General features: G+C 42.1%; 1 protein-coding gene across 13 annotated transcripts in view; it reads left to right on the top strand.

Moving 5' to 3' along the window:
- Positions 1 to 601: 601 nt before the first annotated feature.
- LOC113167725 (muscleblind-like protein 1) overlaps positions 602 to 26789 on the top strand; it is a 51901-nt gene continuing 25713 nt past the window's right edge. For 3 of the 13 annotated variants that reach the window (XM_026368627.1, XM_026368646.1, XM_026368619.1), the window contains exons 1-2: positions 606 to 1113; positions 17734 to 18753. In XM_026368627.1, the coding sequence (XP_026224412.1) occupies positions 18580 to 18753 (174 nt within the window). In that variant the 5' untranslated portion in view covers positions 606 to 1113; positions 17734 to 18579. Of the gene's footprint in view, positions 1114 to 6493; positions 6595 to 13552; positions 13570 to 16410; positions 16474 to 17567; positions 17633 to 17733; positions 18754 to 26789 lie in introns of those variants that run through there. The other 10 variants (XM_026368547.1, XM_026368596.1, XM_026368555.1 and 7 more) reach the window with 9 other exon arrangements.

Here is a 26789-nt window from a genome sequence, read left to right on the forward strand (position 1 = left end):
TATCCCGTTACTTCTCTTTCTCTCCCTCTGCTTCTGTGCTTTACCTGTCTCACAACCTTTTTTCTTCCTGATAACCCATTGAGCCCCTATTATCATTCTGAATCAGCCCATTAAAGAACAGTTAAAACCAACCTCCAGGAAGGTGAATAGTGACAAAACCTGAAATAATTACACCAGAGGGCACAGTCATTCTTTCTGTGTGGCTTTCTATCTGCATGCATGGATGTGTGCACATGACCCATTCATTTCATTGGTCAGTCCAGCTGTCCTTTCCCTTGTTGGTAATGTGACTGAAATGTGTGTTATCAAAGGGTTGCAGGCCTCTTTGCACTGGCAGTAGCAGTGGAGAAAAAGAAAGAAAACCACAAACAGGAACTATTGCCTGCTTCCAAGAACCACCACATCAACCCACACACACACACACACACACACACACACACTCACACACACACATCCAGTATCTGTGTCTGTCTCTAGTACCTCTTATTACGCACCACCCTCTCTTTATCTCTGAAGGCAGAAGCAACAGTTAGCAATCACATGGCCACAAGAGTCTCCTCACATTTCTGTGTTAGCCAGTGAGCTCAGGCTCAAAGTAAATGTTGAATTTAAGAAGAATGAATGCACTGTGAGAACCGTTTTCTTTTTGTTCCACTTTATTTCACTATTTAAACAGAATACTCTGATAGGTAGTCTGAAGAGCTACAGGAGCTAGAGCGGGGTGGAGGAAGAGAGGGAGGCTGTTGCCAGGGCAACGGGAGCCGCGGCGATCGTCATCATGAAGCTTCTGCATTGTGTATGTGTGTGTGTCTGTGTGGACACAGCGCTCGTGAGTTCACCCTCCTCTCTCCACACAGGAGGCGAGGACATCCCCCTCTAACACTGTGCCAACAGAGAGAGGAAGAAAAAGAGAGAGAGAGGGCGAGAGACCTACGGACGCACAGCAGAGAGAGAGAGGGAGAGAAAGACTGAAACCCCCATAATGCACTGCACGCTGCAGGGCTGAAGTCGTGCAGATTCATCAGTTCCTGTTTGGAGGGACTGTGTGTGAGAGCACACACACACACACACACACTCAGACGCCCAGTGCAAGAGAAACACACAGACAAACAGGTAAGGCAGCTTTTCTTTGACCGGGCGGACGACTAGCGGGTTTACCAGATGATCTGTTTATCTCTCGCTTCCAGCCGCTTGGCATGAGGAGAAGGGAGAGTTGCTCCATACAGACGACAGGGTGTCATTAATTTTTGACATGTTATGATTCCGACAACTTCCCTGCCTGTTGCTAATGATTCCTGCTGTATTTTTTCTGACTCAAAAAATATCAGAGTTTGGGATTTCTTTTTTTGTTCAGAGCAGGTCTGTCTCTCACATTTGAAAAAGCTGATTTGCATGTGGAACATAGGTGTCAGTTATTGTCTGTCACCGAGTTTTGCATATTTGTTGTCTTTCTTTCTAGCCTGCAGATACTGTTTAGCCGTAGCTGATTTGAATGTGCAGGGGACGTTGTGCACACACCTCTGTTATGGCAGTGCTGGTGAGCACAGTGGAACTTTTACGAAAGCAAAACTTGTGTCATTGCTATTGCACAGTATTCACATATAAGTTCATCGTTGAATGATTGATTGCATGAATTACAGTTAAAGCTGTGGGATTTTGTCTGATATGCTTCAATTAACATTATTAAGTGAGATTAATTATGCCTTTTAAAATGGAAAGCTCATGTTCCCAGTCCTAAACCAACTATTGTAAGTTATACTCTGATGACAGTAACTGATGAGCTTCACTGGAGAACTGATTAAGTTTCCGAAGCTCTGTGTAATAAAAAATAAAAAATACAGTAGCTGGTTTCACATTACCACAAACACGTCAACACTTCAATCAGTACTATTTCAGAGGACATGCATGTTGTGCCAAATGACAGTTAGTGCAAGATGATTGGGTAAAAGTGTGGCTCCTCCATTACTGGTCATTTTGTGGTTTAACGGTCATGGAAGCTTGTGACCATATCTGTCGAGCCAGAAACCCAGACAGGCTCGAAAGCACGTCTGCGGCAGCTTACAGGGCAGGGACTCTTCAACTTTATTACCCCAAGACTCAAATGGGAAATTTCAGTCCTCCACCCTGGGACCTTATTGTGAAATCCTGTTTCAACACCGTCATGTGGAGAAATAACAGACTGTCAAAATGAAGACTTGGAGGGAGAAATAAAGTGGATGTTTACTAAATTAAAACTCAATTGTAGACGGGCGTTGTTAAATGTCAGTTATATGTGCCGATATCTGGGGAAAACAGGAGTTATTTAAAGTGGTGTTATCTCAAAATCCAGCTTTTATAGAAAATACAGCTCAAGGTAATTTTATTTATATTACTCGTTATTAAATTAAAGTGTCTAAGGCTCTTTAACATGTTTTATTTGTATTGGTTTTATGCACATGTGGGAAGCTGCTTATGCTGAATGCTATAGCACGCTATGCAAAGAGCTTTTGGCGGTTTGGGAAATAAAATGCAAAAAAAGCCATAATGCAGATCAGACAAAAAAAATCTTTTGAATATTCAGTTTGTCTCCATTTAGCACTGACAGAGCAGCGCTTCTGTCTGTTCTTCCTCTGCAGAAATCCACCTGTCAAAACCCAAAATGGAGAGGCTCCTCTTTTTCATTACTGCTGCTTTCATTAAGAGCCCCCCCTTTTACTATCTGTGTCTGTCACCTGATAGAATTATCCACCAGACACCTATGTGACGGGGGCAACTATATCTCTGCCTCCGCTCCGCTGGTGCAGCGTTGGTGTTTGGGAGACACAAAGCTGCCTGATGAAATTGCCTGCACGTATGTGTATGTGATGATGATGATATATAGTGAGTAAGAAGAAAAAAGCTGTGTGGATATGTCTCTGTCTTTAGTTGCAGGCTCATGAAAGACAGAAAGGAAAAGTTTGTTGGTTTTTGATGTTGGCTCAAACATATCAGTAAAATCCAACAGGGCTCTGAATAACAGTGGCCGTGCCAGAGCTATTTGAGTGGTGAGTTTCAGAGTCAAGGAGGTTTCGGAACAATGGTGATTTATATATTGTACTCCACTGCTCGTCTGTTAGAGACGTGTTGACAGAGTCCCACATTTTCCACTGAGGTCACATCTTGGGTCCCCAGATTACGTCGGTACCAGAACACTGAGCTGTTCATATGGATGAGAAAGATGGAGAATGAGACAGAGAGAGTAGCACAGTGAAACAGCTCCTGTTGTATGAAGATGATCTGTTTGATGATTTGACCTTAGATCCTCAACAATAGAGCAGAGCTCTGCTATGGATGTCGAATTTCTTTCAGACGCACGCTGGGTCGCCCTGCTGGCTTTTCCATTTGGAAGGTGGAGGTTCTTCAGAAGATATTCTTTTGCTCTCAGTCCAGCTCTGGCTTTTCTTAGCAGCATAAATCAAATGTGAGAAAACTCCTCCTCTTTCCTTTGTTTTTTTTTTTCTTTTCTTCTCTCATTCCTGTCTTTAATGATCTGAAACACAAGTCACACATGTTCACAGATGTGTGGCTTTATTTTGAAGGGACACTGCCTCTTGTTAGAAAGCAGTGCATCGACAGCCCGTTTCGTACTCGCCTCTGTACACAGACATTGCTGGTGCAGCGAGTAAGAAACTTAGTGTGGATTAAATTATCTGCAATTGCAGCAATTATCTGCGAGTCTGAAACCTTTCACTATGCTCTGTTTCTTCATCACTGAGTTGCTGCTTTTAGACCACAAGCCTGCCAGCAGAAAGTACATTTACTTAAGTGGGGTATTCAGGTATGATTATGAAGTACATGTACTTGTTATTTACTTGAGTATTTCTATTTATACTGATTTGTCCTTCTCCCTCACTGTGTCTCAGGGGAACAAGTTCTTTGCAGATTCATATTTAATTTTTATTTTATGTTATTGTTTTATATAAATCATTCTTATATAGTAAATTAAACTTACTTACTTTCACCTCGGATTGTTCAGATATATATAAAGACTTTTTATGTCTTTTTGCTCAGAGCAAACACTAATGAAATAAATCTGTCTTTTGAGTGTACCTTCTCATTTCATTAAATAGTTCAAATAGTCAAATTGTGGCCCTAACGGCCGCCGTCAGGTGTCTGCTAATATTGGGATTTAGTGCCCCTATAGCAGCAGGCACCTCTTGAAGTTGCACCAAAGTTGTGGCTAGCATACCAAACCCTCCATCTCATGGAAGCATCCGATTATAACAGTCAAATCACAATAGTTACACTAAGGCACAAATCAACTTGGTTAGGTTTAGGCTCAAAGGATTCGCGGTTACAAAAATGAAGACAGATGGATCATGGATGTATTATAAAAGTTTTACACTGAACATTTAACTCCTGCATTTCGTTATCCATCCATCCACCCAGGCCCCTTTAAATTAGTTTCAGTAGTGCTAGAGGTGCCTAACAACAACATGTTACCGCTCGTCATAATACCCTGAGGGAAAACGAGATATAGACTCATATTTATGACAGGACAGTCTCAGCTTAATTAACATGATTCGAATTAAAAAATTAACAGTAATGTTGCTCAAAGTAAAATTGGCAACTGTTTGCTAACAATCTTATAAAGTGATAACTCTGCGGTATACTGCGGTTACTGCGGTATACAGTTAGGTCCTGCTTCCACCAAGTGGCCAGAATTTGTAAATGCAAATGAAAGTAATTTTTTAGCGGCGTGTTAGTACTACTTTAGTGTATGTTTTAGAGCAGCTGACCTACTGACGTTCCCATGAGCAACACACCAAATGTGTGGCTGATTTCTGTGTTCTAAATAGAGCAACTAAAAATAAATATTTCCTTACAGAGTATAACAGGCAAACTGTGGAGACGAAGCTTTTTCCAGAGTTCTATCATGTCGTATTTTTAGAGTTCGGTGTATACTAGTCAGTCACAATAGAACGTGTACACATCGCATCCAGTTCCCAGTTCAGTATAATCCTCGAAGACAACTGCAGGGCCTTTTTTGGGCAGGGGAGAGTGACTTGCCAGTCTAAAATGAAAATTACATATTACTGGTGTCTGTAGTGTGTTGCTGTGACTCTATGAACAAACTGATAAATATTTATAGGAGCTGGAGCTTAACATTAACAAGAGCCAAGATCCATCATAGGTGCTTTTGGGGCCAGGCTGCAGGCTTCTGTTCAATCAACACCTTTCTCTTAGGCTCTCACACACACACACACACACACACACACACACACAAACCAATACAGTGATAAATTCCAAACACCCTGATGCATTGCAGCCACAAGTCAGTGATGTGGCTCTGAGTCACTTGGTAACACCCACCTGACACATACGCACACACCTCTGCAAACACACACACTCACACACATACATATACAACATCATGCGCTCACACATGCTCACACAGACACACGTGCACCTGATGCAGTGTTTGATGGAGTTAGACACCATGGCAACAGAGCTGTGACTCTTGCTGTCCTGTGAGTGGACTGAAGCTGTGGAGGAGGGAGGAGAAAGCTACCAGCTAGCACTGCTGCTCAAGTGCACCTATTATTATTCCCAGTCTCTCAGTCTCTCGTTTTTGTTTGTATTGCAATATAAAGACTATAAGAGGAAGACACAGAGGAGAGGGCAGCTTGCATGTGTTTCTAAAGCTAAAGCCCGAGACGTTGTAACAGGAAATTGCGCTGATTCTCACAGCTGCTCCCAGAATGCCCTCTGGATGGCATTTGTTGACACACTTTTTTTTTTCCTCCTTTACCCTTCTCGCACCTTCACTAGCTGCATCTCAATGGCTCCACTCCACCTCTCTTTTACTATCACTGTTTTCATTTCATTCACCTGGCAGTTCTTTATTCTTCTCTCGCCGTTGCCGTCTGCCACGTACGTACTAGGATAAAGAGAGCAGAAGGAGGTATCGAGAAGGGGCTCGTGCAGGTGGACAGGTCTCATAAACAGCATCTGTATGAGATTTACTACCAGCAGATACAGATGGCAGAGAGGGAGGAGAGAGGCGAGGGAGTGGGAAGTGTTGGCACAGCACAGGTGAAATGCATTTTTTTGTCTCCGGTTGCATTTTCATGGTCTGATTGTCAGCGTTTGTTAACATACACACACGCACGGCGGCATGCACATGCTCTCACGCAGTGTGAAATTGTGGGAGAGCGGCTGTTGACAGTAGAAGTTTGTCTGAGTTAAGTTCCCCTGCTTTGCCCTCCCTCCCTGCACTCCTATTCCTCCCTCTTTTGCATAAGATCCAAGTGCGAGCTGTGAAAGGTGAACTCGCAGCCTGCTGTGGATAAATTATGTGTGACATGTTTAGCTGTGCTGCCTTATATGGGGACGGGTGGATCCGAATACAGTAGGGCTCTGCCAAGAAGGAAAAGAGAGAGAGAGAGAAGGAGCGAGGGAGGGAAAGGAGGAAGAGGAGGAGGAGAAGGAGGAGGAGGAAGGAAAAAGAGGCAGGGGAGGGAGAAAGCGAAGGAAAAAGGGAGGGAGGAGGGGGCAGTGCTGCGAAGCAAGCATGAGGTTTTCACTTTCCATTCTCCCTTCAGCAGCAGTCAGATGAGTCCTTGCAGAGATACAGTAAGTCTTTGCTGTTTACTCTGTGTGTGTGTGTGTGTGTGTGTGTGTGTGTTTTAGCTTGTGTTTGTATAGACCCAAGACTGAGTTGTCCCTGCTTGCATTTTCTGCTTTGTTCTGCCACATCGCTTTTTGGAATTTTTTTGTTGTAACCGCCATCTGGATGTTGGCTGTGATGTGTTGACGTGTGTTTGAGTGAGTTATGTGTCTGTTTGTAGGTGTGTGTGTGTGTGTGTGTGTACATGCAGATGGACGTCGTGCCTCACAGTTAATGTGTGGTAGTTTGAGGCGGGACAGTTTTAATGTGGAAAAAAAAATAAATAAAAAAGCAGAGCAGACAAAAGAATGGGTACTGTTAGTGTTTAATGTTCCGCAGAGTAGTTAGCGCACACACACACACACACACACACACACACACACACACACACACACACACACACACGCTGACACACATTCACCTCACTGACACACTACATTCTCTTTCTCTCTTTCGCTGTTAAACTTCACTAAAATCCCAGTTGTGTGACACCTGGTGTTAACACTAAAGCTACATATGCACACATGTTCATGGATGAATGAATGAAAATACAAACACACGCTTGCACACGAGCAGCCCTACACTCTACACTGTATAGCGACTGGACTACTGATGTTTACAGTACCACTGCCCCGAGGAAATGATTAAACCCTTCCTTTTAACCAGGCCGTCGGCACCAGTCTGATACATAAACACACAAACTCATCATGAATCACGACATCTGCGTGTTGCAGAAGTGCCAAGATATCTTTAAAGATTTGGTTTAATATATTTTAGTTATAAACTGGGGAAATGTTATAGCTTTGTACATAGATATGATATTTCTCTGAGTGTTTCCCCGAAAATGTCCTAAAGTGAGCGATATTGGCAGCTGATTGGATGGAGAGCAACTACTGTACCATGATGAGATCACAAGGGCTGTGATTAACACATGGAGAAAACACTGTTACAGACAATGCTTCTGCAAACATGGATTTTTGGTGTTAAATTGTGGATAAAATTAGAATTTCACACTGAAAGTGAAATTCATTCACTGTTGTAAATACGTGAGTTAGCACAGGTAACCTACAGTAAATGTAATGACGAGAACTGCATTATGTGAAGCTACATACTCCATAATAAAATCCTTCAGAATAGAGACTTTTACTTTGACAGGGAGTGAACTTTGTGCGCGGACCAATATGTACGATAGAAGTAAGTCTTTCTTTCTTGTAACAAATTGATGATGTGGTGGTTGTCACATGTGATGGTATTATTTGCCATTTATTACCACTGACATTGTAAACCCACTATGTCTCTATATCTATATTTTCCCTGTTGTTTTGAGTGCACACCCTCATCACACTGCCTAACTTCAACTCCTCCGCCTCCTCTGTCATAATTTCACTTCCTCACTCCTCTCTGTCTTCGTCTCTCTGCAGCTTTTTGTGGTATTCTCTGTCTTTCTGCTTTTTTTTATGGTTCACTCCGTGTCTCTAGCTCGCTGTCTGCCTCTCAGCTTCTCTGCAGATCAGAGCAGGCAAATCTACAAGGTCATTAGAGTATGGAACAGCAAGCAGAGAGGTGCTCAGACACATACTGAATTTCATAGCACACACAGGTCTGGCTAAACAATTGGGTGGGTGAGTAGAAAGAGAGAGATGATGCACCATTACCTGCTTTCGACTGTGTTCATTTTTAAAAATGAGGAATGAGGAATTCTTTGAATTTGTTCTCTTTTCTTTTCCTCCCCCATCTTCTTGTTTCATCGCTCAACTAATTTGTCCTTTAGAAGTGATGTCGTCTCCCCGCTGTCCTCAGCGGGCACAGGGCACCCTGTCGAATGCAGATGAGCGGCGTGTTTGTGTGAGAAAATTAGTGCGTATGTGCATAATGACATGAACACGCCCCCCATTCTGATATTCATTATTCAATTATCAAGTAGAAAGAAAAATAGGACGGATGCTCTGATCAAGGTGACAGCTGGAGAATGTGAGTGGAGACGACTTTGAGTCCTGAACCTCGGAAATTTTGTCACAGATCACTTAACTGTGTACTGTGCGTACAGACACAGTCAGTCGCTCAGACGAATGGTCGGGGAAGTCCTACGAGGCCATTTGGTGAGTGGCAAAATCACAGTGAGTCAGTCAATGGTGTATGATTGCTGTTTTCCCTGCAGTCTGCAAAGCTGTCACTGGACTAATGCACACTAGTGGAAGATGTAATCTATAGTAAATACAGTTGGTTCCACAGAGGAGCCCTCTGTGATTTCCACAGATTAAGGTGTCAAACTGAATCACTGGTCATAGACAGCTGAAGAGTACAGATTATCCCCTATTTGGCCCAATGCTGCTCTGATGACAAGTCAGGGCTTCTGCACTTTATGTGTGTGTGTGTGTGTGTGTGTGTGTGTGTGTGTGTGTGTGTGTGTGTGTGTGTGTGTGTGTGTGTGTGTTGTCATTTTTTCTTGTGGTGGGGGAGCATCCTCTCTTCTGGTATTTCCTCACTTGATCCAAAGTACCAGACAGCGGCATGTAAAAAATTCACAGAAGGTCAAATCATTAGTGTTAATCATCTTCATCTCTTGAGCTTCATAATCTTCACAATAATTGTGCTATTTAAGCTTTTTAGCCATTGAGCTTCTAATCAGTGGTCATCTCGCCGTTACTGAACCGGCTCCCGTGACGGATTTTCCACTGTTCGAGTTTATCTTGCTGTACTTGTTGTTTGAAATCTGTCTTTCACTCTGTTTCTGTCTTATTATATTCTATTTCTACCTTGTCATTCTCAGGCCGTGCCACCTGTACCTCCTCTCTGTCTACCTCTCTGTCCATCTGTCTCTCACTCTGCCTTGGTTGTCGTTTCTATCATCTCCTTGTTCACCTGTCTGCCTGCATTGTTTGTCCAGGCTGGCATGTGTCTCTACAGTGAAAGTAAAAAGGAAAGACTGTGCATACAGAACGTGTGTGCATGTGTGTTTAATTCTTTTTTCATGTCTGCTAAAGGTCCCTGTGCTTGAAATGCCACATGCGGAGGTGGTAAATTTACACAAGGGAGCTTTTTTTTTTCTTTTTTTCCAAAGTAGACAGACTTTTTCTCTCACATCTGTCTTCCTCCTTTCCATCCATTACATGTACATCTACATCCACTGGACATATCCTTGTTGTCAATCACTGTCTTTTACCATGTCTGTCCCTCTCCTTGTCACTTTCTTCCCTTTCACACTCAGCCTACCCTCCCTGTCACCCACACACACACACACACACAAACTTCCACACATAAACTCATACACGTACCTCAGCCATTGCTATTCCTGAGAGGAGCAGACTGGTCTGGCAGTGGGTTGGTTTATGTCCATGAACTCAGTGACACCCTCTCTGCCGCTGCATTACACCAAACTGGTAGAACCACAGCCAGGTAGACACACTGCGGTAAAAAGTGATTGTATACGTGCAATTTCCTTCCTCCCTACAACACAAAATGACGTAACTATGTATCTAAATGTATTTTATTTCGCATCCATATTCTTGTAGGTGTCTACCACAACTGCCTCACCCCCCACGTCAGGCTGTTTAAACAATTGCACTGATATCACAGTGCAGACAACAGCTTGCACATGTGCCACTTGACTGCCCTCATTGTCTCCCCTCCCCTCTGTTTGTCTTACATCTGAAGGAGGGGAGTCATAGATTGCGAGTGTGTGTGTGTGTGTGTGTGTGTGAGAGAGAGAGAGAAAGATAGTTGATGTTGCGCATATGCATACATATTACTCAAATGGCTGCGTCCTGAATATCAATACACTGAGTGACCTTCCATTCATCTCTGTAGTTGTGTATCTTGTGTAGAAGAAGCAGATCTGCTGTCTCACGGTTTATGGTCAATACTAATGTGTGTGTTTGTGAGTGTGTGTGTGTGTGTGTGTGTGTGTGTGTGTGTGTGTCACAAGCAATGGAATAAAGTCTAAAATTACCCTGATGGTACAATCTGTGGAAACATCATCATAATGGCCTATCATTTCAGAATGACCTCAGCCCGAGTTGGATCAAATCTCAAGCTTGCATGGGCGGGGAGTGAGCATTTGTTTGACAGGGTTCACATGCATGTGAGTCTTATTAATGCCGCTGTCCCCTCGGCAAGGTGTTTGAGCTCATTACTGTCACCAGGATGTCCGTCACTCAACGTTCCTCAAGCAGTTTGGACGGCAAAAAAAAAAAAAAAAAAAGCAAAGGTTGTATGGTGACTGAGATTTGTGGAGATACATGGAGACCGAATGCAACATTTTGGGCTAAAGCAAAAAGAGGAAATGTGTCCACCATTTTTCACTGTCATGTTTTCCTAATGAGCCGTGCCTCTGCCCTTAACGAGGATATTATGTAAATCTTGTATTTAAAGAAAAATCTCCAAATCTGCTGTGACGTCAGCTCGCTCCATACTATAAACCAAGACAGCACGAGAACAGGGCTGCTACAGCCAATATTTTAATATTTTTTATATTTTACTAGTAACCAAACAGCAGGACTCGTTAACAGGGTCTGTTAATGAGCATGTAGCACAGCACATTAGCTTGGCTGTATATTTGCTGACATTGCACAGCGGTACAATACTGTAGTGGCTCTTAACACGAAACCTCTGCAGCCATAAACTGCTGGTCAGAAACAAATACTGTGTTACTATACGTATTGTAAAGTACTAAAAAGTGGGCTGCTTTGTATTCTGATTGATAAATTAAAGACAAATGTGAAATGCTTTGTTAGCAAATAACATCTGAAGACTAAAGTAGACTGAAAAAAAGTGAATAAATGATGCAAGAAAATCAAAGCAAACTAACTGGTAACTACTGTGATTACGTAGTCGTATGTTAGCTACAGAACCCCTTCTCCTGCTGTTTTTACCTCATTTTCTTTCCATTTGCGGTAACGTGGGACATGATAATGGAAAATGATAATTATGATTTCTACCTGACAGTTTTGCCTGCTGTGACATTTCTGTGTCGTGTTTATTTGTCTGGCTTTTATGTAATCATAGTTCCTTTTTGGCAAAATATGGCTCAAATGTGAGGTGGTACAATATGGCTCAGCGATAGCGTGACAAGGTCGAGGTCTGTAGACAGAATAACGATAAAGGTAATTGTTGTGTCGCGTTCTCTCATCTTCTCATTAGTGCAGCTGGATACAGGATGCGTTGTCATCAAGAAGGCTCCCGGTCTGTCCGCTGCTTTCCAGTGTTATCAGTTTGACTGACTTAATGTATTTACATGTTAACACAAAGCTGCATTTCAACTATTCCTTTCTAATGCAACTTCTATTTGCTACAACATAAAGTAATTTTGGATTGATTAAACATCACTTTTAACCAATTTAGGTGTTAGTAACAAGCAAGTGAAATATTTCACGTGTGACACATGGACATTTCCTAGAAATGTCGTTTGTGTTTGTCTTCAATTGTATGGTGATATACTACTACTGCACCACCTCAGCTAACTGCTCTAGCCTCATTATTAGACAGTGGGCGATAGTTCAGATGTTATATAGGGCATTTGAAACCTTTCATATGACTTCGACCATACCACTGTGACACCAGGCTGGACCTGACACCGTTAACCACTCTACCCTTGCTTTAAGCATGGTTTCTCTATTTGCCGTGGTAGTGATGACCTTGCAGCACGTTGCATTGTGATACTGCAGCATAAGGTGTTGTGTGAACAAGGAACCAGAGGGGAGACAGCGAGAAGGAGAGACAGAGGGGGGCCGAGGAGGTGGGCGAATAAAATGAGGACAGCTACTATTAAAAGACGAGCCACATTCACAAAGTTGTTTATGTCACATGATCCTCGGAGTGCAACTGAGCAGGAGGCGAGCAGATTTCGAAGACGGAGAAAGATTTGGGGAGAGAAAAAGTGGAAAAACACGGGAGCATATGTGTGAATAGAGATAGAAAAGGAGAACAGGTGGGGATCAGAGGAAGATAAATGACGAGAGATGAGAAATGTCAAGATGGTATCACAGTGGAGTCCTGGTAGTGCTTTGAAATGGAACAAAATTCAGCTTTTTCCCCTTCCTACTCTTCCCTTTGATTCCTCCTCTGTCATACCTGCAAGTACTCACCTTGTTTTCCCCTCTCACTACCAGACACCAACCTCTGTCTCTCACCAACGTGTACTAATTGCTCCTGTGTGCCTCCCATCACTCTTCCTCTAGCCTCTCTCCTTCCCCGTCACCACCTCTGATCTTCTTTACTCTATTTATCTTTCACACCCTCCTCCCCTGCCTCCTCCCCTGATGCTCCTATCAGTATAAAGGGCAGCTCAGGGCGTATATAGATGATATCCTGGTGAGACGGTGATGCGGCGTAATACGAAACGTCCAGCATCTGCTTTTTGCTGCTGCAGTCAGCGCCCTTTAACCTCTCCAATTACTAGTTTTCCCTGCTGTCCTTCCATCTTTCCATCTTCCATTTTTTTGGACGGTGCACCACTTACAACCATGACTTCTTACCTGTTTAAAACTTGCTGCGTAATTGCATTTGAACTGAATCGTGATAATCTCTGTGTTCCTAATCAACTATATTTCCCAACAGCCTAAGGGAGAGCGTATAAAAATCGGATTGGAAACTCTACACTGAATTTGTAACGCTTATGGAATGTCTGAACTGTCAACTTTCCGCCTAAACAAACAAGACCTTTTGATGGCCAGACGGTAACTCTAAGGGCTACAGATCAGAGTTTACACTGTGACCCACTTGGGGAATTCTGTTTTGAAGCAAATTGTTTCCCTGCTTTCCAGCTAGTTTTGACCACTGGCCTCTCTGTTTCTCTGTCTACTCTGTTTCAAAGGTCAAAGGAAATCAAGCCTGTTTTTTTTTTCTCCTTCCCTCATTTTCACCTTCTCTGGAAGTCATTCAAGGTGAATAAGCGGCTGCCATATCTGGTCCACTTTCTCTTTCTCCTATTACTACTGAATGAGGTTTGTGATAACAGTGCAGTTCCATGTGGCTTTCGCTAAGCACTGCAGATTAATATCAAGATGCACAGCTACTGTACATCAAGCGAAACTGTTTTGCTTTATCTGCTATCCAAACTATTAATGTGTTCCCAGAAAATTGATTAGTCAGACTTTGTAAAGGCATTGACTTTTCCTGTAGCACCACTTGCAGGTTTCGAGTGAATTGTCTCAACAACTAGGCCTGTTAGATTGATTGCAATGAAAATTGGTACGGGCCATGAAGTCCCGCTCATTGACATAAGTTATAGTAACGTCGTGATCTCTTAACGTTTTATTCTAGCATCATTACAGTATGTGGTTCATTTTGCCCAAATCTTGGGTTTGTGACAAAGTAAGTTATGCATCATCCTGAACTGTAATTCATGATTATTGCTGATCAGCAAATGTTTACATAGTAAAAAACTCAACTAAGTCCCCAGTGAATATTTTATTTGCTTAATGTTATCACATCAGCAAGTTAGCATTTTGGCATTAACATTTAGCTCAAAGCATCGCTGTTCAGCCTCTTCTATCTGCTGGACTGATTAGACTGATTGTCTTGTTCATAACTTATTAATAATGAACAGAATTCTGCTTTTGTTAACAAGTAAATCAATGTAGACAGTGTGAATATTAAAAATGATGACAACCGTGTGTGTGTGTAATTGGGTTTTAACAGTGAGTAAGTCAACAGCAGTAGTCTGACCAGAGACTAAATGGTGTTTTGTTTTCTAGATGGTCGTCATACTGTTCGAGTTCATTCAAACGTCTGGCCCAATTTTAGCGGAGGCATTAACACTGCATCAGGTGGCTTCTCTTTAAATGAGGAGATGAACCCCAGCAACACCACATGTCAGCAGTCTAGATTGGACATAAGTGAGACAAAATGTTTAGCTTGGATTTTATATCCTCTATGTTTTTAATGAAGTGTATGTGTGTTTGTGTGGCTGTACCGTAATTGTGTGCTGGTGGGGTGAGGGGTGGGGGTTGGTTGAGGTGTGTAATATCCCCAGCCTTCTCCACACCCCCCTCTCCTCTCCAAATTATTACCTTGGCTAGTTGATCTGATGGTGTAATAATATCTCCTGCCTCTGGCTACAGGAAATGGCCACATGCATTATTCACACATGCTAAGATGCTTATTGATGACTCTTTTATTTATATATTTCCTCAACACCAGAGTCATTTCTCACAGTTTTCACGCCTTAGTTTCAATCCACTGTTTTGGTATGACTTTCACCAACTGGGCTTCTCTTCTTTTCGACTTTCCAATGTATTGTACTTCTTTGATATTTGCTTAGTTGGAGCTTTTGGCATGAGCTGTGCCGAAAGGGCTAATCATAGACGTAGGAGGAGCCAAATGTATTAAATCTGTCTTATTTGATATGAAAGCTCAGGTCTGCTAATTTAGACTCATCTGGTTCAACATCTGTATTATACTAATGCTGTATAAAAATCAGCAAACAGAACTCCTTTGAGAAAACTACCACTGCTTTGCCTTAGAAGTTAAGGGTTAAAGTTTGTTTAATCTGTGTTGTGTACATTCCCCAGCTATTTGCCTCCTTTTCATTCATGCAGTGAGGTTAAATGGAGCATATTCTGTTTTTTTATGTTGATGCATGTCAGAGTTCAGTGCTACTGGATATGTGATGGGTTTCTGAACTTCCATTTCATCTCTGCTTAGACCTGTAGCCTCTGACACAGCAATGACAGTTTAACCATATGCATGAGCGATATCTCTGTCCAGAAACTGATACTTTAGGTGTGCAACTGCGTGTGTGTGTTAGTGTTTTCTTTCTGATTGAGAACCATTTACTGGCTAGTTTTCTGACAGGTCATTTTTTCCCCCTTTGCCTCAGTTCACTTTCATCTCTCTCTACCTTAGACAAACACACATTCAGAATGCACAACTTGTCATGCTGTTTGGGGGTTATTAAGAAAGATCTAGGAGGTTTGTGCTGCTTTCCCAAAAATATGTAGTTTTGCTCGGGTAGTGTTTCCACACAGGTATGCAGTCTGTTAGTAAAGCAGTAACACCAGTTTGAGTCCTTACAGCTGAAAAACACACATTCTGTGTTCATGAGCCTTTAGCACAATCCACACAAATGGCAATAATTATGAAAAATAAGGGCCCTTTAAGTAGGTAATCTTCACTTTAGTCATTTCCATTTTATATGTAGATCTTTCTGCTTTTATTTGCATGCAGGGAAGGCAACCAACAGCTGACATCTGGGATTTAGCAGTGTAATAGAGAGAAAATGAGAAAGTTACAGGCGAGGTCAGGCAGTGAGTAAGAATAGGCGATGCAGAAGACTAATTTTGCCACTCCATATTTAATGCACGGGTAATAGTAGCCTTCTCTGTATTCTCTTCCTCACCACAGTTCTTCCTTCCAGATACAGTGGGCTGCCCTGGCCTACTGCTCCTATCCACACACACACATACACTCACACACACACAGACACTGCCCAAAAATACCAGCTTTGGGCTGAAGAAGTAGTTTGCCACAGTGACTGGCCTAAATAGGAGAAGAGAGCATGACACATAAGCAACGAGTGTTTGACCGAAGGAGTATTTTTATTTCGTCCTTCCCGTCTCTCACTTTCCTTTTTTCGGAGCTCATTTTGTCTTCAAGCCACCCACTTTTACTGCAGTATCAGTGATTGCAGATCAAGAAAAAAAATCAATAATTTAATGCTCACTGTTACAGTAAATCAGTCTGGGGTGCTCAGTGTGTTCCAGGGCCATTTTGTGATAAATAGCTTTAAATCACTTCTGCAGCATAGCTTACCTTCTTTCAATCTGACTCATCTTCTGTTTCAGTGATTGCATTCGGGGCTGCCAGAGAGAAAAACGCCTGAACTTGTTGCATCCACCACCGTGCATGTAGGTAACAAAACCTGGCTAGTAGACTAGAAATTGCAGGTTTTTCCAGTGGAATACAGGAATTTCTCTTTAGAGAAAAAATAATCAATTAAACAACACCAATGCCTTTGTTTTTGTATGTTTTAGACCACTTGATACACCTTGGAACGCCCTATATCCAAGGCTGGCAAAATGAACCACTTAAATGCAAGATCCTACCAACCAAATAGATTTCAGCCCAACAAACACAGAGCAGGGCATTCTGTTTTTGACTCACATCGAAGTCACGGCAGTGCACATCTGACCTCAGCCATGACGTCGATCAGTCAGCTCAGAAGTAAAGAGGTGTTACATATTCCCAAACCTGCATATTTAGAAACAAGACTACCTGAGTATTGGGGGTTTCTTCAAATAGTTGCCCGCAACCCTCTGTCTGGATCACTGCTTTTTAAAGATACAACATATTTCCGAAAAATCATTACATCTGTTGGAGTGCAGGGGGCCTAGAAGTGATGTAACCACGAGTGGGCTGTAAGTTTCAGGCCACTTACTGCAAGCATAGCAGCTGTAGGTGGTTCGGGGCGCAGTCTGTTCTTTCAACAGTCGGATATAAGCAGAGAGGTCAGAAGTGTTTGGATGACTAGATTTAAGGCGCATACAGGGACCGGGGGGTGGGAAATCACATTTTGCAAGGCTGCAAACTCACTTAGTAATACTTTGATAGTGCCCAATTCTATAATGGCTTTATTTGGTTATTTTTCTTTCCCTGTGTTTTCCTTTTACTAGGGTTTATTAAAGTTTTAAAAGTCTGGTTTTTGCAAATAATATGATATGAAAATGAATTGCTGCTGTATTATAGTACGATTCATATTGTTGCATAAAATATTACTTGTAGATTGGTATTAAAATTTCATCATCCACCACCCCCGTGGGTCTCACACACGCATACACACGCATAAATGCACTTCTTTTTTTTTTTTGTCTCTGTCTCTTGATCTCTCTCCCTCTACTTCACTGTCTTCCTTTGAAATAAATTGTCTGCGCCTGAATGCGTGAGCTTTACTGTTAGCGATATGGTGTTTGATTTGATTTTCCAGCTGAGAGCCTGGCAGTCTCTGTGAGGGCTAACGTGAGAGAGGATGAGCGAGGGAATGAATGGGAAACGTGCTCGGATGAAGCTGTGTGTATAAATCCAAATGTGTGTCCATGTTGTGTGTGTGTGTGTGTGTGTGTGTGTGTTAAGCCCCTACTCCACTGACACTATTCCCTCCTGCTCCACAGAGAGAAGTGCCTTCTTTCGTTGACCCCTGTGGCTGTTTGGCTCCAGTGAAGCCGCCTCTGCCCCCGTGCCTGCTCATGTCTGCTGGAGCTGCCAGCCGCACCAGGAGCCCTAGGACAGCCAGGACTGCCAACCCCATCCACTGAGCCAGTCTCCACACCACGGACACTGCTCTCATCCCCTCCATTTCTTGCTCTGTCTTTCAGCCAGACCTCTCTCCATCCATGCCATTCAGCCCTCCTGTGTGCAAGTCAACCAGTCCACCCTCCCCTGCAGACAGACTCTGATACTGAAGACAGACAGCTTTTATCGGCTCCTGTGAGCGGAAGGAGATTGTCTCTTTGTTGTCCCCACTGCCACATCCTTCTCCTCCTCCTCCTTCTCTTCTTCTTTCTCCTCCTTCCTCCTTTCCTCCAACCCTGCATCTTTTCATCATGGGCACAGTCGATCGATAATGTGTTTGGCCATTCGTCTCATCTGACAGTTCAGCCGAGGAGTGAGGCAATAGAGAGAACTGGTGTGTGTTTGAGAGCAGGAACGAGAGAGAGATTACAAAGCAAACCTCTGTGGCTGTTTCAAGCCCAGGCCCCGGGTGACAGGCGGTGAAGGATTCCTATTAAAGCCACAAACAGGTGGATGGACCGCAGGTGGTAGGCGAGTCCCAGGCCTCACAAGCTTCACTTTTGAATCAGAGCTTTGGGACAAAACCTCTTAGAACTGTCTTTTTCCCATGTCCTTTACCTATTCATTCTCATTTGTCCCAGTGTCATTAGAAACATACAGACACTCTCATAATTGCATTAGCTGGAAATCTATCCTCCTAATCGTCCCCTCCTGCCTGCTTCAAAATGGCGGTGAACGTGACACCAATCCGGGACACAAAGTGGCTGACGCTGGAGGTTTGTCGGGAATTCCAGAGAGGGACGTGTTCCCGACCGGACAGCGAATGCAAGTTCGCCCACCCTGCCAAGAGCTGTCAAGTGGAAAATGGCAGAGTCATTGCCTGTTTTGACTCACTCAAGGTGAGTGTGACAAACACCTGTGATGTTCATTCATCACTGCTCTTCTTCTCTTTTTTTTCTAGCTTGCAGAATTGGCAAGCATTATCTCATGATGCTGTGAGCTTTACATGTACTTGGGATTCAGCTCCTGATGCAGAAAGGTTTAGGAAAAGCTGCGTTATTTGGCTAGACTAATTTCCAAGAACATTTTCTTTAAAGTTGCTGAAAAACAGCAGCAGTTCTGCTGGCAAGTGAGATATACTGTTTCTTAAGAGCACTAAATAGTTAAGCTAAATACAAGCAAAAAACATGTCTGTAATAACACTTTTTAGTGTGTGTATGTGTCTTGGTAAGCTGAGATGTGGCCCTAATCACATAAACATCTGTGAATCATAGTCAGAGTTTCCTTCACTGGCACACCACTTCAGTGCAGGCCTGCTCATTGGCACATTGCAAAAGTTTCTGTGTGATCGTCACATCAACAGGCTGAATGGGAAATATCGAAGTAGGGCAGCATACTCTGTATTTCATGCTTGTATGTGAGTCCGCAAGTGTATGTCTGTGTGTGTTATTTTGAGGTCATGCAGCATAGTGGGGTGTTCTCAGATGGCTCTGTAATTTACTGTCTATTTTTGCCCTGGCACTGAGACAACACACTCCCACGATACAGCTCCTCTCTCTCTCTCAGAGATGGGGTAGAAGAAAAATCTAACAGGAGAGAGAGTAGAAAGAGGGAGGAAAATAGAATGGACTAGGCCAAGAATCTGAAAGGAAAATAACAATATGTATTTAAGGAGTCATTACAAAGTGTGTTTGCAATGTGGCAACATTCTTTACTTGATGCTCATAAGCACAGCTGATTTCAATGCTCATAGTGTCAACCAATTATAACCCAAGTGTCTGAGTTTAGGTCAGATCAAAGCTTTACCTACTAATGTTTCATTCTAAGGGGGCATAACTGTGTATTGCAAAATACATGGCAGTCAGTTGAATAGCTGTAAATAAAGAAATAAATACAGAAATAGAAATAACACTTTTCTTAATTCCGCAAATGTCAACCTGGAGATGCTAGACGCCAGAGGGATTTATTCTCTGAGGACATTGAATGTTTGAATGAAATTTGATAGCAGCCCGTTTGGTAGGTGAGGCGTTGAGCCAAAGTGGTGGACTGGGCACAAAGACATCACCATCCCTAAAACCATAATGTTCCCATGGATGAAAACCAAAATGGTTTCTTATGCTTAAAGTCAGCATCGACCTTTTCCGATATAAACTGTAACCAAGACCCTTTCTCTAACCTTAATCAAGTGTGTGTAATGACCTAAACATAAGCATGACGCCAGTAATGATTTGATATCATAGGTAAAACTAATGAAACATCTCTATTTAATATGATTCATTTCCCGACATGGCCTTATACCATAGAAACATAAGTCTGTCATGGGAATACATAAGACAACAAATAAAAAAATGTAAATACAATATATTGTATGTAATTCTTTATTACTGGATGAATTTATGGATAATGTTATTCAAACGTTATCCATAAATATAACGTCCACAGGACAGAGTTTCTAATAAACTGTGAGTGTACATTCAGTCATGCTAATAATGTACTAATAACAGCAAGAGATCATGTAATGGGTCAACTGTAGCAGCATGTGCCATGACTGAGAGCCAAGCATAAACACTGGCTTTCTGTAATCTAATACATTGTATAGAGTTTGATCCGTTCCGTTCCATTAGTATCTGCAACTTAATGCAATCCCTCATTTAGCATGTCTTTCATCAGTCTTTCATCAACTTGTTTCGTGGGCTCTTGAAATTTTTAGAAAGTTAATCAAGTACTTTGTTTTAGCATCTGAAAAACAACCGCTCACACGGCATGTACTGGTCATAGAATGATTTTGTCCATATCCAATCAATCTAACCAGCATGCTCTCCTAAGTTTGCAATTTTAATGTTCTAGCTGTAATATATATTATATATATAATAATATATAATGTCTAAGAAAGATGTTCAGTACTCTCTGGCCTCCTGGCTACTTCAAAGAAAGACACAGTGACCCATTAGCTCACTCTCTCTCTTTTTATTATATTATATATATATTATTTATGTTTATTTTGTAACAAACAATATTAGATCATATTTGAACTAGAGAGCTTATCTAACCACTCGCACCGCACACTGCTGCGTTCCATGCCTGGATTTTAACTTTTTCAGGATGCTAGAAATCTCACAGTGATTTGTGATCATGCGGCTCGTAGGTTCCATGTGGACACGTGTATGTACACCTGTGAGGGTTTCAGCCTGGTGTTCCATTATTATGCATGCTGTAAATGTGTTGCATTCAGAGATATTGGCTAAGTCAGTCTGGGTATTTTGGCTCAAGAGAGCACAATGATTCGGAATCCTACAGTTCGGTCTACTGTGTTGTGCACATGTCCAGCAATTTGTCTCTTATCTTATTGGCAAGCAGGGTGTTATTCAGTGTAACTGGAGACCAGAGCTGGAACTCAGTCAAGCCAGTCCAGACCACAGCTTACCTTGGTTTAGAACTGGGGGGATTTCATGTAAAGCAAGCCCCTGTTATTACAGTTCTAGGCTGCTGGGTTACCTCCCTGATGGCTTAGGTGGGTTTGGTTGGTACAGTTAAGACAAGAATGGATAAGCAAGGCTGTGGGGGCATTGCTATCAGGAAAACAGACAGGCAGACTGAGCCAGAGAGGGCGAGACCAGGCGCAGCAGGGAATGTGTGAGGAAGCGTAGCACTACGTTTGGAGCCCTTCCCTTCTCTCAGTGCCAGGGCATTCCACAGTCTACCTCCCTTCCCTGCCTCCATGACAGAATGATAGATCTGCTTTATCTGCAGATGAATTCATAACACATAGCTAGGTATGGAGAGAGGGGCAAGGGGATAGGGAAGGACAGCAGGATGTGGAGAGAAAAAAATGACTAAAGGGATGGATGGTGGTACACGTGGCTTCGCACTCCTTGGTAATTTGTCATGCCACACGCCCTTCATTCCTTTCGAATGTAGGCTGGCAAAGGAAAGATCTGTACAAGAAACTTGCTTTTCCTTTTCCATCGTTCTGTTTGTATTCAAATAATGTTTCTCAGATTTAAGGATCTTTCCTATCCTTATCTTTAACTAGCGACCCTGTAAGTTCAGATTTCTTTATTTCTCCCTTTTCTTATCAAATTCATTCAGTCATTCAGTGTTATCTAAAAATAAGTGTTGTTCTATATATTATTGTGGTAAGTCCTATTTGAAGGGCAGCATAACACAGGGTTGAGTAATAGAGATGCCTGATATTAAAGAAACTGACCTTCCCAGCACGGACCCACAATAAACAGCAGGAACAAACCAAAGCAACCTTACAAGGATGTGATGGCACAGTCCACGTGCACAGCCCAAGAATGTTTTCTCAAGACTGAAAGCAGATGTTCTGTTCTGTGCAGTCCGTGGTTATTTGCCGCAAAACAGCCAATTTAGCATCTGTCCTGGCGTTAGCTGTAGCTATGAACACAATGATGCGTGAGAGGGGTGCGCATGTGCCACGGCTAACCGGGAATCATTCCGCTGTGTTAGTCAGATTATAAAATGGGGATTTTTCTGCTGAAGCTGAACATTTTTGGATCTGTCTTTTATTTCGTTCGGTTAGAATTGAAGCTGATGTTTCTGTCACGGCATTGTGTGTAGTTGCGCGGCATCCAAATTCTCTTCACGGACTGACTGAATTCACCTTAAGAATGATGAACGATAATGAATATTTGTTCCCTTTCTCAGTGGCGTACAAGTCAAAAATTCTTTGGGAAGAAGATGAGGTGTATGGTTGGGTGCACAAAGAGCTTAACTGCAATACCAGAGACCACTGCTGTTTCCTTCAAATGCTCAGAACATGAAGAGAACATGTTAGTCTCTGTAATTTAAGCAAACCTTGACGCTGAAGCAGATGAGAAAACACTCCCATGAGTCATTCTGAACAAGGTAATGTGGAAAGCACAGACAAAAAATAAGTGCTTGTCCTTTTGGCTCCTGTTACATGATTCCAACAGGTTGTTGCCATTAGCAGCTGGAGACAAAGCTGGTTTCATTGTAAGTGAATTAAAGGCAAATCTGGGGTTATTTAGGCTGACGGAATACAATAAACTCACCATTTGGCTGTGATGGGAAACAAGTGAGAGTGGATCGAAACACAACATGAGCTCCACCGAGGACTGTGCTGGAATTGTTTGACAGAGGTTGACTGTGTCGAGATTTTAATCTTTTATAGATATTCTGATACTTTTTCATAAATCTTCATTACTGGATTCTGCTACAGCTGTGTGAAGCTACTGTTTGAAAAAAAGACGAGAAAAAGTATTTAGTATCGACAGCAGGAGATTTTATTTTAGTTTTGGGGAGTTTTTGTTCTAATCACAGTTTTCCTACCTAAAAAGCTTCTCCTTTAATTAAGCCAAAGATTGCTGCTCAGTGTTAACATGCAGGCTAACAAGCCTGCTGAGGATTTGCCAATTTACTTGTTTCAAATAAAATAATATGACATGAAAAACCTCAAAGTGGTCATGTGCATAAATTTCTACCAATTACTTGGTCCCCTGGGCAAAAAGCTCTGTGATGAGGATCCCATTTACAGCTACAGTGTATGCATTTTTAAATTTTTTGGTTAAAATTAGACGTTTTTAAAAAAAATTGTTGCGTGGACTTTGGTTTCTTTGGATATATTAAAGTACATGAACGATAAAAGTGGCAAATGTGGCAATATCAGTTTTACAGTTATTAAAAATCAGTGTCATTCATAATCAAGACTGTTTTCTGCAAAAGAAAAATATATAAAATTAGTATAATGTTTGAAAATGCAAATACAAAGTCATAAAGAAAAAAGTTCCCACTACTAAGAGAGCCAATGCTGCCATTATTAGGTACTGTAAAATAAATATAAGAAATACAAAGTGGCAGGTACGTGCTTTTTGTAAAATTAAGCATTTTAAGTTCCTCTAAGATTAAATTAGATAAACTTAACCGAGTTATATTTAACTTTTGTAACTCAGTTACATGCAGTCTTGTTGTATATCGTAATCACCTTAAACAGACTCTTCAGTTGTTTTATAGCTGTCATAAAGTGGCAGCAAATATTTTCTTAAAGTTGCACAAGTTCCTTAGATGCCAAAAAAAAAAAAAAGCTTAGAAACAAGTTTTATGTTTTCCGAAGGTAGTTATCAGTATGAATGAAGTATGACCTTGGAGTAAACCAAGGTCAGGTCTCCTTCAAGTCCCTGTTGTGGAATGTCTCATCACCCACACAATATTTTTTCCACTAGCACTGTGAGGTTTTTATGGTTGTTCTCAATAACAACACGAAATATCAGAATTATTTTTGGGTTATTATTTTAAGCACATCATATTTGTTAACACTTGTTAACACACAAATGAATGCAGAAAACCACGAAACTCCAACTGGTTCACATAGTTTTTCTTGCGACTGTACGCTTCATTGTCCTTGAAAAAATACACAAAAATGTGTGTACGTCAGGGTGAGAGAGAGAGAGAGAGAGAGAGGAAGGCAGAGAACACATCACAGCAGAATTGGCAAGGCAATATGTATTGAGATGAGAGCCTGGTAAAAAACTCTATGTATGTGTGTGTGTGTGTGAGTGAGTGTGTGTGAATGCGCAGTGCACAGAGGGATGCTGTTTATTGGATAAGAACTCTTTGAAAGGGAAACGTACTCCAACAGTGTTAATCTGCTCTGTATCTGTATTCCACTGTCATGCTCCTCGCTCTCATCCTCTCCTCTCATTACCTCTGTTAATCTGGCTCTACTCAACCCATCCTGCACTCCCCTATTCTTCTTCTTTTCTCTCTCTTTCTCTAAGACATCCCAGACACTTTCATTTTCATTTTGCACACTTTGATTTTATATCTTTTTCCTTGCTTTTACTCATATTTTGGGCAGGCAGTTGTTTGTCTTAGCTTTGGTCGGGAAGAAATGAATTCCACGATGAACTCTGCTCGCTTGTCTTCGTCGTCTGCTGTCAGACGTCAGCATGTGCGAGGGAGTCTGTGTTTAAACAATTCTTACACAAAACTGGCTAAATGTGGAAACACCGTTAGCAGTGCTAACTTTATTATTCTTCAAAAGCTCTGTTTCACAGTCAGGGCCGGTGTAGTAAAGATTTACTTACTTACTGATGTAAATGAACAAAGTCAGATTATTAGAGTTTGAATCTATTACTCAGTGTTAATATGTTGTTTTTTAAACTAGAATACACATTCCCTTCACTTTAGTGGATAACAGTTTAAACTACATAGAGCCATTGTGCAACTTGTAAGGATTAAGTTTTTTGAGTGGGAGTTTCCTCTAATGGCGCCACTTGACAAACGCCCAAGGGTCAGAGCTGTTTTGGAAATACCCTGACCTTCATGGTGAACTTCAGACCCATATCATGTAGTATCCCAAAGGTATTAATTGGTGTCAAATGTTCTCGCCTCTCATCCAAAAGACGTCTTTACAACTGAGAGCTTCAAACGAGCCTTTCAAATGAGACATCGAAGAACCCATTTGATTGCAAATGTAGCACAACCTTAATACAAGTCAGTTTGGGAGTGATAGCAGGTTCCTTATTTGTAGGTTACGTTTGCACAAACCTTTCTCCTGCGTTTTAAATCAGACCTTTAAATAAGTGCATGTGAATGAGTGTCCTCTGGGCTGTTTTTGTAAAGTGGTGTAAGAGATGCTCAAAAACATTAGTGTTAGCAAGTGGGTGTGCTCCTTCAAGCTGTACTCATGTAGCGCTCTGCCATTTATAGAATATGTTTTTGGGCCTAACTAAACAGGATATACCATATCTGATTTCTCACATAGCTCAGCCTACACAGGACATTATGAAAAGAAGCTTTTATCAGCACATCGCTATGAAGTTAGCAGTAAACACACAACCAGCAGCTATCAACTTTGTCCGACTCTATCCAGGAGCTGCTCCTCTCTTGAAACGTCTCCTCTAAATGCCTCTCTGTCCTCAGAGAGAGGCCACCGTTTCTACATCCATCTGTGGATACGCTGCCTCAGCACAGGGACACAGACGCACACACACACACACACACACACATCCATCTTTAAACATGCTGCATCAGCATGGAGACATGACACAACAACATCAGAGCCAAAATACATACAAGGGCATTCAGGAATAGCCTCCCACCACATGCAGTCATCTCTCTTTCACCTTTCGGTACCGTTCATTTATCCACTTCAAATGTTTACCTCAAACCAAACCTCACTGCATGTGATTTGCTTTTTGAAACAACCACTGAGACAGTTGTCTGGCGTTGCCTATGTGCACCTCCCCATGTGTTTTCACATGACACTGGAGGGCCCTGGATGTTTAGGCAGTCTGAAGGTAATATCAGCATCTCTCCATGCTGAGGCGTGATGTCCCATCGCTATTGCTGCTCCTGCTGCTCGTGCTGTTGTGAACAGAATGTCTAATCAGTTTTGGCCTGATCCATTCCTGTTAGTCTGTCTCGCCACCCTCCCTAACTCACCAAATTCACTCCACGCCTCCAGGTACACCTGTCAACTAGCCTGCTTCTCCTTTTCTTCCTCCACACGTCTTTTCAGATGTTCTAATTCTTGCTTTTTAAAGCACATGATTTGTAAGCCTTTGAGATTGATGCGGTAAAACTAACATTTAAATTAGACTGCGGACAAGTAAGGTGTGCAGAGCTGGGGGAAGGAGTAGTTGGAGAGTGTGAGCAACGGGACATTAATTCACTTCAGGACAGGGAGTCTGCAAGCTTGTTCTCCTGCTTTTGTGGTTTGCCAGCACCATAACTCTGTCTACACCTGTCTTTCTTTTCCTCCATCTCCTCGCCCCTGAATCTGTCACTGACCCTCCGCTCTTCATCTGATCTCATGGGTTCTGTGACGCTTTGCAGTCACACTTCTGAAGCACAATCCCTCACTTTCAATCCCAAACACATAAACACATTGACTCAAATAACAAACTCTTACTGTCTACTGCAGTCCACCCCAACACACACACACACACAC

The sequence above is a fragment of the Anabas testudineus genome, chromosome 13, assembly GCF_900324465.2.
Source record: "Anabas testudineus chromosome 13, fAnaTes1.2, whole genome shotgun sequence".
Lineage (NCBI taxonomy): Eukaryota > Metazoa > Chordata > Actinopteri > Anabantiformes > Anabantidae > Anabas > Anabas testudineus.